General features: G+C 37.8%; 2 protein-coding genes across 2 annotated transcripts in view; both read right to left on the reverse strand.

Annotated features, from left to right (window-relative positions):
• LOC103514133 overlaps window positions 1-17276 on the reverse strand; it is a gene marked incomplete at its 5' end in the record, with an annotated part of 88041 nt that overhangs the window by 29754 nt on the left and 41011 nt on the right.
• Window positions 6619-8246, reverse strand: LOC103514131 (TRAF3-interacting protein 1). The gene has a single exon (XM_008478995.3). The coding sequence runs from the start codon at window positions 8128-8130 to the stop codon at window positions 6814-6816; it is 1317 nt and encodes a 438-aa protein (XP_008477217.1). The 5' UTR covers window positions 8131-8246; the 3' UTR covers window positions 6619-6813.

The raw sequence follows: 17276 nt of genomic DNA on the forward strand, positions 1-17276 counted from the left end.
TGAATATGGTCAGCAAGGTTGAATGAAATCAAAACTGACGAGGCGGATGGATTGAATAGGGTGCACAAGTCTGAATTAATTTCAACACGTACCTATGTGATAAATTCACAAATCCATATAGGATCTGAGTAGGGAACAAAGTAGAATCATCAGGGAGGTAATTTTTAAAGTGGGAGAAAAATGAGGCTCAAGAATTAATATTTTTTGTTAGATACTGGCTTTTTTTTCTTCAGTTTTCCTTTTAAGGCCTTATGGAATCAGTATCAGTATTTTCGTTGCTTATCTGCTCTGTGCAAAAATTTCTAATCCAAAAATTACTGTCTTCACATAGGATTGTACAAATTCTGGTTCCCTAAAAAACGAGTGAACTTTCAAGAAGAGACGTCGTTTTATAGTAAATATTTTATTTACTGATGTTCCACATGAAAAATTTCAGTAAAACTTGAGAAAAATTTTCTACGTGACCTTTAGCGAGTTATAAATTTATTGGAAAACAATTTTTTCTCAAGTTTCGCTTTCTAGGGAAAGCAACTTAATGTGCAGCAGAGTTCAAAGGTCTTGGAATTCCATTGGTATCGGAGTAGTAGTGGTAGTATGTGAGCTTCATCTAAAGGAGCAAAAGTAGATTTTGTGGAATGGGAATTTTTCGCCCTTATATTGACAATTAGAAACTTTTCAGGGTCAATTTGCCATTAAATGAATTCATGGATGAACGGAATTCAGTTTATTAAAAGACGTTTGAAATCTTTAATGGGCCTGCAGCACTTTGACCTTTGAAAAAGGTAAAGGATCATTAAAAGTTTTTTCTTTTAGCTTGAGCAAATCCTCTCGAGCAAATGCATCAAGATTCGCAATAATAATTAGTAAAAACATGTTGCTTTTACTAATTTTATTATTGCGACCAACAAAACACAAGCCATAAAGGTACCTCGCCTTTTATGTTTGCCTATGCACGCGTAAATTTTCAATAGAAATTTCGCCAAAATATTTCTTAAAATAAAGCACCTAAATGTCCTAAATGAATTATTATATAAAACACCTAAATGAATTAATAGGGCCCCTAAATGAATTACTAAAGCACCTAGATGTAAGCTCCTGTATACTTAACGTGAGTAAAAACTCACACGATTCGGTACTAAATTTCAAAGAAGATCTTCACCCGTGTTAATCAAGGTCATAACATCTTCAGGCAGAGCTTGCAAGTGGGGTCATAGATCGATTAGATCTGCCTGTACTGGGGTCACTGATCCAACCATCCAACCAACAACCAACTGATCTAAAGTACAAGTAACGTCCGAAACACACTACATTTTGTTGGTCTCGTGCTTGTTTCTAAAATATGACCGGATAGGTCGGGAAAACAAACAGTAGAGATTTATGGCCGGGAAAACAGAGTTTAAACTTGGTTTAAGATTAACTCTTGGAGCAATTTGGTTGGCTGAAAAGCTTGCAATGAACCAATCAGATCGCTTATTTGAAGAATTAAATAATTTAAACTATACTACCTTAAGAGGCTGACGAAAAACGCCGACCCCGTCTAAACACGGGAAAAGTCAAAGAGGAAGAAGGTGAGCTTTAAATCTAAATAATTCTTAAAATAAAGCCCCTAAATGAATTACTAAAGCACCTAGATGAAAGCTCCTGAATACCTAACGTGAGTAAAAACTCACACGATTCGGTACTAAATTTCAAAGAAGATCTTCACCCGTGTTAATCAAGGTCATAACATCTTCAGGCAGAGCTTGCAAGTGGGGTCATAGATCGATTAGATCTGCCTGTACTGGGGTCACTGATCCAACCAACAACCAACAGATCCAAAGTACAAGAAGTAACGTCCGAAACACACTACATTTTGTTGGTCTCGTGCTTGTTTCTAAAGTATGACCGGATAGGTCGGGAAAACAAACAGTAGAGATTTATGGCCGGGAAAACAGAGTTTAAACTTGGTTTAAGATTAACTCTTGGAGCAATCTGATTGGCTGAAAAGCTTGCAATGGACCAATCAGATCGCTTATTTGAAGAATTAAATAATTTAAACTATACTACTCAGATTGTGGTCCTGGCCTTATGCTTTGACATCTCTCTAAAGAGGAAGGGATTTTAAACTGTATGTCAAGCACTATGGAGGAAAATTTAGTCTCTCTTCTCCTCCTCCTTCTTCGTCTTTTCGAGTCGGCGTTTTTTGTTAGCCTTTCAATCATTCCTGGGATCCTGGGGTGATTGCTTTGGTCTGGCATTTGGTTTTGTCTACAAAAATTTTACGAGTGGATGTCCTTAGCGTTCAACTTTGGCTATTTCTTTAGCAAGGGAAATTTCAGGCTGTTATCCTCCCTGATTAGAGTCCCTCAGCCAGAGTAAGCTGGTCTACTCCCTGTTTAAAGTCCCCTAGCTAGACAACTCTAGTCTTTAGTCTCCTCCTAATAACTCTAATGATCTAAATACATATGTACGTATTATGGATTGGAGCGTTTTCATTTGAATAGTTTATGATACCAATAATAATTGTTCAACCAGTTCATACACATACCAAACCACCTTGCCATCAGCTGATGATTCTGCTACTCAAGCATACACTTGGATTTCTCCATGAATATTAAATAAGCATTAGCTTCTCTCTCATTCATTAGAGAATGACGAGTAACATCTTCTCTCTGTGTTTTTCTGGTTCCGATATTCTGGAATCTGGATTGAATAGATCTGTAGCCCAGTCAATAGACTACTCTCTTGAATAGACCTGATATAGCCCAGTCAATAGAGACTACTCTGTAGCCCAGTCAATATGGAGACTTCTGTCTAGAATAGTCCAGTACCTAGTTTGGTTTTGTACTGTGTCACAGAATCGACTGTATCTCAGTCAAGAGAGATCCTTTGAACTCTCAGTTTCCTTTTCGTGTCCGTGAGATAGGCCTTTCTCACGGACTTGGGGTTTTAAAAGCCCTTGAAAGTATTTGGGTTTTAAAAGCTCTTGAACGTCGAGAAACAGGTCTCCTTCCATGTCCTAATAAATGTATTTACATATTTACAGACAATATCGAAGCGAAAATGAATATGTTGTGTCTGTAGAGTAAAGACGTAAGAGACTACAGACACGAAACGGCTTGCGAAGAATTAAATTGCAACATGTACGTACAAATTTGCATACAACATAATCAAATTAAATTGCTTCTGAACTGATTTCTAAAGAAATTTTTCTCTGTTCATATGAAACATTCTGTTTCTATGTCGATTATTTCAATGTCAATCACCACAGGCGATCTGTTGGAGATTTGAACCTGTTTGAAAAAAACACAAGAATAAATAACTCCCTTGTGATGTTCATTGCTATCAAGATAATATGTATATGTCTCAAGTTTGGGGAAATTCCCAATGTGGATTCTTGCAATTCCACTAGAAGTCTTTTGGACGATATACCTACATAGGTAGTGATTGTGATCTTACACTTGGAATTTGAGTGTTAACAGGTTTGGTTTAGCAGTCTAAAATAGTGTTCACAGAATTGATTTCTTTGTGGTTGTTAGCACAAAGTCCATCAGCAACAGCTAGTGGACAAAATCGAACTGCATAGAATAAAATATGGGATTGTTAATACTTCGTTCATCATAATATCTCTTCGTATTGTGTTTTCCCATTTCTTGCCTCTTCGCCTTTTGTGTTTGTCCTTCTCCTTTCCTATTTCCTGGCTCTTCGCCTTTTCTGTTTGTCCTCTTCTTTCCCATTTCTTGCCTCTTCACCTTTTGTGTGTTTGTCCTTCTCCTTTCCCATTTTCTGCCTCTTCGCCTTTTGTGTTTGTCCTCTCCACTCCACTTTTATCTTTTTCTTCTCGCATGGCATCACGTATCCTTGCGTCCTTGATGCGACGGTTTGATTCAATTATTTCCCCTGTTTCTACTTAGGCACTACGGAGGAAGTTTATTTGCATACTCTCCTATTCTTCAAGCCCTTACTCTCATTCTTCAAGCCTTTCCACGTGGAGTTTAATGCTTTTGTGTACACTATCTGCGTATATTAGCTGTTTATAAATGTGTATTAGCTTACTTTACTGAAGTATGTAATGTGGGGTATGGGTTATGTAAAGCTTTCCCAGATTACCCAGTAGAGTTATTGAAAATTCCTTCCATCCTGCATCACTGAGACTCTGTAAGGTACTATTTTTTCTTGAAGATATGTACCCTCTCTCAGTATTTTACTTCGCACTACTTTTGTACCTGTACCTACTTACTTTCCGTGTTGATATGATAGGCATTGTACCCAATCATTTCACGATATTGGAAGGATTAGAGGATTTGGAGGCTTTAAAACCCCCTTTGGACGCCCAGAATCAATATCTGGGCTACCAGAAACGATGTTTCTCCATCTCCTATTATTTTTAGGTGGTGCCCGCCAACATCTGGGTTATATGCACCAAGAAACGATGTAATTTCCTCTACAATCAATTAATTATCATCCGTACAACGAATTCGATAATTTTGGCATCCGTCCTTCTTACATCTCACATTTTGGCACTAATACTCCGAAGAGTGCCACGGACTCGACGCAGTTGTTCTGGCTCTGTACCTTACATTGAAATTCAGTTCATATCGAACCGATTACATCAGAGCCTTAACAGCTGTAAGCTAAGTAATGACTAGAACTATACAGACTCAAATATAACTTTGTGAGGCTAATAATAATAGTATTTTAGCCTGAGCTGATACCTATTATTACTTAAAAGACTGCATTCTTTGTAGAAACGAATCAGGTGCACTTGTGAGAGGATTTTTTCAAATTAAAGACAAAATTGCATTATAGGAATGTTCTAGTACAGCAATAGGATGGTTTTGGGCTTTCAGAAATTCTCATCAGAGAGATTCTAAGTATTCTAAATAAAACCCCATTTTGTTTTTCGTCATGAGGTCAATGGCCCGCCTGACAACCAGGTTTGGGTACCTCAGTAAATTTCTTGTGGACATTGTATGAGCTATAATGCAGTCTTATTTACAAAAGAAAATCTAGTCTTTAGAAGCACACCACCAGTAAATTTGAATAAACCTTTGCGACCTTTTTAATTTACATTGCACCGCATTTCCACGTTCAAAATGTACCGCAGTTCCTTTGTCTTTTCCACTGTTACAAAGCAATCAAAAAGGTTTGCAAGTAAAATGCAAGTTAACAGCAGAACAACAAGAAACCATGATGCATTTCAAATGTTTACTAACCGTTGTGAAACTTGCAAATCAAAATGTAAACAACGTCAAAAGAAGTGGTAAAAAGTTTGTTGCGGTTTTACAGACGAGACGTAAAAAATGTCACCGGTTGGCGGTTTCCCAGAGTTTCCATTTTACTTTGTTAATGTTATGGTATGTCGCTTATCTTTTTTAATGGTGTTAATTTTCCAAGAAATAAGACTGTGCTTACTCCCAACGGTTTCCTTTTGTGTTTATTTTAAAAACAATGTACATTATTCAAATTTCAAAGCCTCCTGAACATTGCTTACGAGTATGTCACTCTATTATTCCACATTTTGGATTCTTTATTCTTTCAAATAAGTTACATACCTATTATCCTCATAATTATACTGGATTCAGGTGGGTTTACCTACATCTAACAGATCTATAAATACAAAAAGTATGTTTCCAAAGAGGCTGGGAACCTCAGAACTGCCAAATAAAAGACACAATTTCTAAGAGAACAATGAAAGAATAAAAAGAAAAGGAAGCAATTTTGGCCATCAAACAGGGTTATTTATTGTTCACAATAACATGGAAATAACAAGAAACATATAGGAACAAGGATTCACTTAGGATTAAGATGAAAGTTGGAAAGAATTCAAACTTCATTCTGCGAAGTGGAGAAGACGAAGAACGAAATGCAAAGCATTATTTATCATGTTGAAGGGGTCATGAAATTGTTTAAGCATAATGCTGTAATAAAAATTACAATAACTATCATGTAGATGAGATAGCACTATTATGTCTAGCTATAACAAAGACTTCACTGACACAGTAAGATGTAATGGTGCTCTAAAAATTAGTAGACAGTTTAGGCTTTAGACATTCATGCCGTAAAAAAGGAAATTGTGGATTCTGTGAACACTATTTAAACTGCTAAACCAAACCTGTTAACACTCAAATTCCAAGTGAAAGATCACAATGACTACCTATGTATATAATCTTCCAAAGGACTTCTAGTGAAATTACAAGAATTCACATTGGGAATTTCCCCAAACTTGAGACAGATCTTGATAGCAATGAACATCATAAGGGAGTTGTTTCAGATCTTATTCTTGTATTTTTTTCAAACAGGTTCAAATCTCCAACAGATCGCCTGTGGTAATTGACATTGAAATAATCGACATGGAAACAGAATGTTTCATATGAACAGAGAAAAATTTCTTTAGAAAAAAAGAATCAAAGTCCTTGAAAAATCGTTACCAACACCAAGAAAACATTCAAAGAATATATCACATAGGAGTGTGTTGTGTTTAATGTGGATAATACATAACAAGAAAAGTAAAAGTAACGTCATAGGACAGGTACTCACCTCTGATGGCCTTGATACACACTGTATAATCCTATATGAAAATGAGATGGTGCTGGATCTAAACTCACCACTCGGAATACTTACAACAAACTTTAGTACATAACAAGAAAAGTAAAAGTAACGTCATGGGACAGGTACTCACCTCTGGTGGCCTTGATACACACTGTATAATCCTATATGAAAATGAGATGGTGCTGGATCTAAACTCACCACTCGGAATACTTACAACAAACTTTGATGCGAAATAATTGCAACAAACACTCGATAATTTTTTTATACATAATATTTAATTCTCTATGTATTTTTTATATATTCGTATTTACTTTTCTCGTTGATAGGAACAGGTCTGTTAATCCTAGGCGGAGTCCTTGGCCTGCTAAACACAGACAGGGGACTGGATGGTTTAACCAGGGCGGGTTGGGGTGACTTGGCCCCCGCCTGGGGTTGTCTGGGTTCTTCCACTTCGTCCTCATAATATTCATCATCATATTCCTCACTTCTGCTACTCACTATTTTCCTGCTACTCTCTCGTACTGGCTCCTCATCGTCGTATTTTGATTTTTTCTTGGGAGGTGGTGGAGGTGGTAAGTCACGCTCACTTGATTTGATGACGGGTTTGATAGATCCAAGTACTTTGCGACTTTTCTTAGCGACAGGGGGTGGCAGGGGTACTTCATCCTCATACTCCTCATCAGCATACACATCATCATAATAATATTCATACACAGGGCGGCGGCGTTTCAATGGTTTTCTCTTCCGGGTGCTGTACGCGGAGTCCCGGGGTCTATCCCTCTCCCTCTCCCGTATCCTGTCTCTGTAATCTCGGTCCCTATAATCTCTGTCTCGGTTTCTGATTCGGTCCCGATCTCTGTAATCTCTGTCCCTATCGCGGTCCCTATAATCCCGATCCCTAATGTGATCTCTATCCCTGTAATCCCGATCTCTATCCCGATAGTCCCTATCCCTATCTCGCTCCCTGTAGGTATCCCTATAGGTCGTGGGCGCTTGGGTGGTGGTCGTGGTGGTGGTTGTGGTGGTGGTGGTAGTGGCCACGGTTGTCGTCTCCTTGGCTTTGTACAGCGCTTCATTCCTCTTGTAGTATTTGCTAGAGTTCTCACAATCTACTTCAGATACAAACTGACAGATGAACGTCTTCTGATCAAACGCAGTGTAGTTGGCACAGAGGAAATCATATCGGGTTTCAAACAGGCAGTGATGATAGAGTTGACACTTGTGAGGGACACTGGCGTAGAAGCCATCCTTTAGTCCGTCACACTTGAATGTTATGTCAGATGGGACTTTGTTGAAGAAAGGGTAAGTGGAGAGGTTATATCCATTGAGTTCCCGAGGCAGGTTAGGGTCATGTACATAATCTATCTGTGGTATTCCAGTGAGTATAGGTTTGGTTGTGTTCTCAACAGGGCCCAAGCCTTCTCCTTGTTCTCCAGCCTCTGCATCAGCATTGTCACTAGGTGCTGGATTAGCAGCTTGTTCTGCAGCCTTGGCTCTTGCTTGTAACACAACACTAGACCCTCGTAGTGCGACCACTTGACTTATGACGCAACACGATAACAATAAATACAATACTACGGGTGAATCCGATTTTAACATTGTCTTGCAACAACAAACTATCGGGTCCGATAAATTTATTCAAACTAACAAATAAAATATTTAGCAAACGGTTTGTTATTTCTCTCTTGCAAATAATCCTTCGATTTGAATTTCTACATAATTTAAATTTATTACACTACGGGTGAATCCGATTTTAACATTGTCTTGCAACAACAAACTATCAGGTCCGATAAATTTATTCAAATAAACAAATAAAATATTTAGCAAACGGTTTGTTATTTCTCTCTTGCAAATAATCCTTCGATTTGAATTTCTACATAATTTAAATTTATTAAATAACACTCGCGCGACTGATTTCTTTAGCTAATTAATTTATTATGTTTTGAAATGATCTATCTGTTCAACCCATAAAGATTATTTTATAATACACAGAACACAAGTTGACTTGGTTGATGCAAGAGAGTGACTGAATCCTGCGAGCTAAGAACCAAACCACTGTCACGCTCCGTAGTGTAGGAAGAAGAAAGTTGAGAAATCAGTTCTGGGTGGATCGCACATTGCTTCTCACACTGAAGGAGGAGTATTCTCGCTAGGAGTATCGCGGTCAATGCTACCTGACTTGGCGTAGATTGTGAGGAAGTAGCTGTAGGACTGGTTCAGACACTAGTATATTTAAAGTGCTAATTAACCGAGAGGAATTTATACCTATTTTCATATTTTTTTCAACATTGGTCTACCCACGTTGTGTCTAGGTACTTTTCCTTGTATTTTTTAATCCTTTTGCAGCTTTTCGTTAAAAATAATACCCACCTACCCAACGTAATTGGTTTTGCATGAAACAAAATTTGCAGGAAATTTAAAACTTCCCTTGCCACAAGAAAAATCTTTTGAAAAATAATAATAATGAAATCTTTGGAAAGAATTTCACCTTTCCCATCTCCTGTATTTTCAACTTTGAACCAAACAGATTCCGTTGTGGTAAATGAAATCCCTCAATGCTTTACTAATTATATAAAGTACACCTTTTTAACATATTAAAGTTGGGTATACAAACGTGGATTTATGGTAACTTAATCATTTTCCATTTGCCTATAGATGGAGCATGGTTAAAGAAGTATCTTGAATTCTTGATTCGGAACATCCGAATAAAATAGAAGTACAAACAAAAGTCGACAAGAAAGTTGCACAAATGAAATGATTCCCAAAAATAATGAAAACCACAGTAAAAACGAAAAACCTCGCCAAAAACTATAAAGGTTAAAAAATAATATCCGAAGGCATCTACCTACCGACTGACGAGGGCTAAACCTCACCACATAATGTAAGACTGTATCAAATAAGACGGATTAGGAATAGTACCTTAACTACTTGTAGGTCTACCTACCGACTTAAAAAACAAACGAATTTCACCAATTTATCGTCCCTCAAACACAATTTCTACAGTAGAATAATATTATGACAAAACATTCATTTAACTTTTCAATTTTCAGTCCGTGGAAATTATTGCAGTCCTGCTCAAGTTATTTTTTAGAAATCCCCTTTGTTTCCTTTTTATTTGAGATGATTATTTTAAATATTCCAAAGAAATGTGCTCAAAACATGTCTTTGAATTTGATAGTGTTGGCTCTTAGCCTCTTAGGTAGGTCTAGATATTATGTAGTGTTGGCTTTTATGTAGGTACGATGATCTTTGGATGGGATTACAAAGACATTAAAGCTTACTAATCTCGCTATCAGTAGTAGGTATCAGTTTATTTCAACTCCAATAAGACTTTGACTCACCAATAGTAATGATCTTTGGAGTGGATTACAAAGACATTAAAGCTTACTAATCTCGCTATCAGTAGTAGGTATCAGTTTATTTCAACTCCAATAAGATTGAACGTTCTCGCCACGAGGGACGACGCGTTCAATGCTACCCAACTTGGCGTAGATTGTGAGGAAGTAGCTGTAGGACTGGTTCAGACACTAGTATATTTAAAGTGCTAATTAACCGAGAGGAATTTATACGTTGTAACCACAGGGTCGTTAGATGTGATTTTTTTTTTGACGAGGGCTAAACCTCACCACATAATGTAAGACTGTATCAAATAAGACGGATTAGGAATAGTACCTTAACTACTTGTATGTTGTTGATCTGAATTTGAAATGGATTATAGATTGTCTTTGAAATGGATTGTTGTGTGTATTTCACGAATAGATTACAGTCATGTCTTGCCTACCTGTATTACTTGGGACGTGTCATAAGTTTAGTGACGATAGTTTGATGGACATTGCATAGTATGGACTTTAATTAGGTACCTTAGTGCAATAGTCCTAAGCTAAAATGGACGCGGCACACAAGGGATCAAGAAGAGACCGCCTTAACGTAATAATAATAGGTACCTATTAGGTAAAGCACTAGGTAGTAATTTAGTGACCTATTCCCATTACAGATCTCATTTGGGGAACGGGCCCCGGAACCCACAACCTTACCTCCTTTCCTTTCTGACAATATTGAGGGTGATATTGAAAAAAAAAAAAAAAAAAATGTTTGATAGAGGGAACTGTAACTGCTAAGGTCTTATCGCCCCGAAAGCGAAGAGGGAAGGAAGATAGGATAGAAGAAAGCCAGCCGTTCCGAGAACGAACTCTATCTGTTTAGGACAAAATCCGCCCCGGGCGGGAATCAATCCTGTGTCCTAGTGCTTGCAAAGTAGACGCACTACTAATCAAGCTGAATAGGATGGCACTTTAAACCTTAATAGCCCTCCATTTACGCAACCTGTTATAACCAGAGATGTGCAAAATGCTTTTGAAAACCAATTTGAAATGCAAAATGTAAAATGCCTCTAGAAAACCAATTTGAAATGTAAACCGTTTTATTGTGCCGCAATAAAAACGAAAACGTGAACCTAGATTGAATTCCAAACAAGGGATGTAAAAGGATATGAGCCCCGATATACAGGGTGACCCCGAAAGGCGTACAATACAAGGTGTACCAGAAAAAGATTACTATACAAGTTGTACCAGAAAACAGTGACCGAACTTCACTAATACAAGCTTCACTGATGTGCCTTTTAGGTTTAGGGCTTTCATAATTAATTAGAGGAGAGAGAGATGGAGAGAGGGGAAAAGAAGGAAAAACTAGAGAAAGAAAGAGAAACAAAAAATATAAAGATAGAAAGGGAGAGAGAGAGAGAGAGAGAGAGAGGGGGGAGAGATAGGAAACAGAGGGAAGAGAAAGAGGAGAGGTAAAGATAGATAGAATCTCTCTATCGTCTCTAAACAAAGGAAGAGAGAGATGGCAAAAGAAGAGTGGAAGGAATTTTTATTTCCTTTTAAATTATACCACTTGGCACATTATGTTGGCTGTTAGAAGAAGCAATGAGAAGATAAAAGGAGAATGATAAAAGATAAAAGTAGAATGATAAAAGAGTAAGATTGGGGAGGGAGAAGGAAACGAAAGCAGGGAGAGAGGAAGGAAAAGAGAGAGGAAAGGGGAATGGGAGCTGAAGAAAGAAACGTGGAGTGAAATGGAGGGAGAAGTAGAGAGAAGAGGAAGAGAGAGAGAGAGGACAAGAGAAGAGAGGGAAGGAAAGAGAAGAGAGGGAGGGTATGGGCGAGGAAGACGAAGGAGGGGGAGACAAAGATGGAAAGACAATGTTAAGGAGAAAATTTAAGGAAGAAAAAGAAAAAAATGAGGGTGTGAAATCTATTTAATGACAGGTACCTTCTACTTATCTATAAATTTCTACCTAGGTACCTATAAAAAATACAGGATACCTATGTTTTTTCGCAATAAAATTCCCCACTTGAAATTTTCTGGTGCCAAATCGTCCATTAATGAAAGAAGAGTGGAAGGAATTTTTATTTCCTTTTAAATTATACCACTTGGCACATTATGTTGGCTGTTGGAAGAAGCAATGAGAAGATAAAAGATAAAAGGAGAATGATAAAAGAGTAAGATTGGGGAGGGAGAAAGAAACGAAAGCAGGGAGAGAGGAAGGAAAAGAGAGAATAGGAGCTGAAGGGAAAGAGAGAAGAAGGAAGAGGGAGAGATAGACAGGAGGGGAAATGGTGGGAGAGATGGAGAGGGAGGGAAATGGTGGGAGAGATGGAGAGGGAGAGAAATGGTGGGAGAGATAGAGAGGGAGGGAAATGGAGGTAGAGATAGAGAGGGAGGGAAATGGAGGGAGAGATAGAGAGAAAGGAAAAGGAAAAAGAGGGAGGGGATGGACGAGGAAGACGGAGGAGGGGAGACAAAGAGAGGAAGACAATGTTAAGGAGAAAATTTAAGGAAGAAAAAGAAAGAATGAGGGTGTGAAATCTATTAAATAATAGGTACCTATGTACCTTCTACTTACCTATAATTTTCTACCTAGGTACCTATCAAAAATACAGGATACCTTACTTCAAGTAGGTACGTACCTACCTATGTAAGTCCCTCACAGGAAATCATCCCGTAAAATCTGTGTTTTTTTTTTTTTTTTTTCTCAATAAAAAATGTAAGTCCCTCACAGGAAATCATCCCGTAAAATCTGTGTTTTTTTTTTTTTTTTTCTCAATAAAAATCCCCACTTGAAATTTTCTGGTCCCAAATCCTCCATTAATCTCTATAGAAACTGTTTGCTAAGAGAAATTGACTGCTGAAAAATTCGAATCGTTAAACGTCGCCTGATAGGAGTTATGGCTTCTGGACTCGGCAAGACAAGAAAATTTACCGTTTTCCCTAAAAGCTATTAAAAACTTCTCTCCTAAATGTAGGTAGGTACTTTTATTCTTCTATTTATACTTCTTTTAACTGATCCAAAAGTTCATCTCAAAAAAAAAAAAAAAAAAAAAAAAAAAAAAAAAAAAGGATATTTTTTTTCGAAATAATTTGACTGGGTCCACTAAGGCGAGTACCAGTGGGAAATTTAAAAAAAAAGGGGGAAAAGCTGAACCCATGGGTGGGAAAAATTGAGGGGATAGAAGATAGAATTCTCATGAGAACCATTAAAGTGAGACACCCTGTATACAGAACACCGGAGAGAAAAAAAAAATATGAATGAGCAATTTTACATTCTACTTGGAACAATAAAACGAAATTTGTAATCTTTTGTGTCTGGTGGTGAAAAAAAGAAGACAACGAAAAGAATGAGGTTGAAAAGGAAGAAGAAGAAGGAGACGAAGTAGGACCAGGAGGAGGAGAAGGAGAAGCAGAAGAACAAGAAGAAGGAGGAGGAAGAGAACAAGAAGAAGAAGGAGGAGGAAGAGAACAAGAAGGAGGAGGAAGAGAACAAGAAGGAGGAAGAGAACAAGAAGAAGGAGGAGGAGGAAGAGAAGAAGAAGGAGGAGGAAGAGAACAAGAAGAAGGAGGAGGAAGAGAACAAGAAGAAGAAGGAGGAGGAAGAGAACAAGAAGAAGGAGGAGGAGAAAGAGAAAGAGAAGCAGAAGAATAGGAAGAAGAAGAATGAGGATGGCAAAGAAGAAAGAAAAAAGTAGAAATGAATTTAAAATGCTGAATTCAAAAGAACCAGTAATTATTTACCTTAGGAGACTGAAGAAAAGCCGATGGAAAACGAGCAATAAGTATTACAGTCAAACCTGTACCTGTGGGAATCCAAGGGACCGAGAATTTTTTCCCACTTATCCAGGTTTCCCAGTTAAAAAGTGTCCCACTTAGAGAGGTTGCCATTTTCCTATTCCCACTTATAATAGAGGTAAATGTGAACACTGGTTTGGAGGAGCAAGAATCTGTCATTGGAAAGCATAGTAACCCTACAACGCTTTCCTACAAATTCCCACTTACAGCCCACTTACAGAGGCTCGGGACCGAGTATCTAGAAAAAGTCATTCCCACTTATAGAGGCTCGATTTTCCCATTTAAATAGGTTTTTTAGTAAAAAAAAAATTAAGTTAGTTATCCATGTTTCCCACTTAGACGGGTCCCACTTAGACAGGTTTGACTGTATTACATATTTTATTATTCTTGCTGCATAACAATATTGAATTTTTCAACCATACCGGAAATCCAACTGGGACCCTCTGCATGATGGCCCAGTGTAGTGACCAATAGGCCATGGAAAAGAAAAAGAAAGCCTTACTAAGATTCAGAAAAGAGAAAGGATATTTTTCTTCTTCTTCATCTCATTCTTTCTCTAATATCTCTCTGTCTTTTATTTCCTTACTGCTACGACCCATTTCACTCGCTCTATTTTCTACCCTTTTCTCTCTCTCTCTCTCTCTCTCTCTCTCTCTCTTTCTCTATCTCTCTCGATCTCTCTCTTTCTCTCTCTCTCTCTCTCTCTCTCTCTCTTTCTCTATCTCTCTCTATCTCCCTTTCCCTCTTTCTCTCTCTCTCTCTTTCTCTATCTCTCTCTATCTCCCTTTCCCTCTCTCTCCATTCTGTCTTCTTTCACCATCTCCCTTCTCCACCTACCTTTCATTGTTCTTCTTCTTCTCTTCTACTCTCTCTCTCTCTCTCTCTCTCTCTCTCTCTCTCTCTCTCTCTCTTTCTCTCTCTCTCACTCTGTCATGTCATACATGTTATGAAAAGCCTTCTGGAACCTTCCTGTCGGAAGAATTTCCATTTTCAATTTTTCATCAAGAAATACTTCGCATTTCTGCGCGAGATGGACAGAGAAAAAGGAGAGAAGAGACCGAGAAAAAGAAGGGTGGGGAGGGACGAGAGAAGGAAAAATAAAACAGGGGAAATGGAATAAGGAAGGAGAGGATGGAAGAAAAGAGAAGAAATAGGGAAAGATTGGAAAGAATAAAAAAAAATGTACCTATTTCATTATTTATAGGTAGATTATAGGTTCATAACTATGATTGTTTCATTATAGGTATACGTACTTATTTTCATACTGTTCATAGGTATTATCAAGTATTATGATTATTTGGTAGGTATTATGGACATTAATGATTATACGTGATTCTATCTAGTGCCAAATTTCTTAGACTTCCCTCTCCCCCTCTCCATCTTGTCCACAAGTGTGATTATTCCATAAGAATACTTATCAATAGTGAGAATATTCTATAAGAATATCCAAGTCTAATACCTACCTCTACCACTGGTCGTTGTCATAAGAATGAATAAAACATAAGATAATGTCATAAACTCAAACATAAGGCCATAAACTCGAAAGATAATTATGCTTTCTTCATAATAAATTATGTAAGTACCTATACCTGTATTACTTGGGACGTGTCATAAGTTTAGTGACGATAGTTTGATGGACATTGGATAGTATGGACTTTATTTAGGTACCTTAGTGCAATAGTCCTAAGCTAAAATGAACGCGGCGCACAAGGGATCAAGAAGAGACCGCCAAGAAGAGACGTAATAACAATAGGTACATAGGTAGGTACCTAGGTACAGCATTAGATTAAGGAGCGCGGTAGCGCTCCGCCCCGCCAAGTCAAAAAAGTTTGACCGCTAGTAGTTTAGTGACCTATTCCCATTACAGATCTCATTTAGGGAACGGGCCCCGGAACCCACAACCTTACCTCCTTTCCTTTCTGACAATATTGAGGGTGATATTAAAAATAATAATAATAATAATAATGTTTGATAGAGGGAACTGTAACTGCTAAGGTCTTATCGCCCCGAAAGCGAAGAGGGAAGGAAGACAGGATAGGAGAAAGCCAACCATTCTGAGAACGAACTCTATCTGTTTAGGACAAAATCCACCCCGGGCTGGAATCGAACCTGTGTCCTAGTGCTTACAAAGCAGACGCACTATTAATGAAGCTAAATAGGATGGCACTTTAAACCTTAATAGCCCTCCATTTACGCCCTGTTATAACCTGAGCATATCGGAGCAAACAACTTGACAACTTGCTATCGATAGAGGCCCCTTAAAAGGAACAATGTCAATAAAATCCTTTTCTCCCACTTTGCAACATAAATTTTATAGGTAGAGCATAATAGACAGCGAAAGTAATTTGTACAGTTTTGTATTCTACCTAACTCCAAACATTTAGGTTGTATCTGATATTGTTCATGCCAAGTTTTTCATTAACAATGGCGGACGTAAAGTTGAACTTTTATCTCTGGGAACACTTCAGCCGTTGTTCATAAATAAATACAGGGTGGTATATACGAGAAAATGACACAAGGTAGATTTTTTTTTTAACTTTTGGTTTTTGAAAAGGTTTTGTTGAGGGACTTGTACCTAACTACGAACGTCTTATCCTCCCGAAATCACAGAGAGAAGGACATGGGAATCGAACCCTCAACATAGCGCTTACAAGGCGGTCTACCCTGCAAGCTAACTAGGATAGTTATTTTGCTGAGGAAGAGGTGCTTCATCAAACAAAGTCACAAAATCGCTGAGGGGCCAGTAGAGAGGAGGGCATGCACATTCTTCTACTATGATCAATACCATCCAGTACATAAATAAATAAAGAGCCCAGGAGCTCCTATAGGATAATAATATTATGTATTGTGTAAAATATAATACAAAGGCAGAAAAAATACAGATAGGCACAATAAACTTTTCCATTATTTGTTCAAAACACCTACTACCTACCTAGGTAGGTACACATCCACCTACCTTACAAAGACCGCAGGTAGGTAGGTAGGTACCTTCCCTAGTCATCTATACAGTTTTGTTCATATATCCATCAATCTAATTACCCACCTAAAGAGGTAGGTTTGTATGCCTTGTGTCAGACTAAACATAGCTATTTCCATTTCCAAGGAAGGAAAGGGGAGTTTCAAAATAAGCTTTATGAGTTGTGCTGTGCACATTGCATAATCAAAATAGTTTTCAGGCATTCATAAGATTTTGTTTCTCCTAGCTGTTGTGAACCCCAAATGGTGTAATGTAAACTGTAAAACTAATGAAAATTTCTTTTGTAGGTAGTTTGAAATTTATTTTCAAACCTAATTCCCGCCCGAGGCGAACTCTATGCTACACATAAAACGTTCGTTCTCAGAAAGTTCGTTGTTACAGTTCCCTGTAACAAACATCTTCAAATTCGATATTGAAGTGTTTGGAACAAAATGTAGGTAGGTAGGTAGGTACCTACCTATCCCCTCGGGCAAACAAACTTTTGGTAAAATTCGGAAATATCATGTATTTTTAGGTACTCGTACCTTCGTACCAGTTAGTAAAAACCTCAAGTAATTGAGTTTGTGCCATTTCTATCTTTGCGAAAGCCCTTAAAAATTCTTCCCTACTCCTCTCTCTCTCTCTCTCTCTCTCTCTCTCTCTC

Source organism: Diaphorina citri, unplaced genomic scaffold (genome assembly GCF_000475195.1).
Source record: "Diaphorina citri unplaced genomic scaffold, Diaci psyllid genome assembly version 1.1 scaffold1087, whole genome shotgun sequence".
Lineage (NCBI taxonomy): Eukaryota > Metazoa > Arthropoda > Insecta > Hemiptera > Psyllidae > Diaphorina > Diaphorina citri.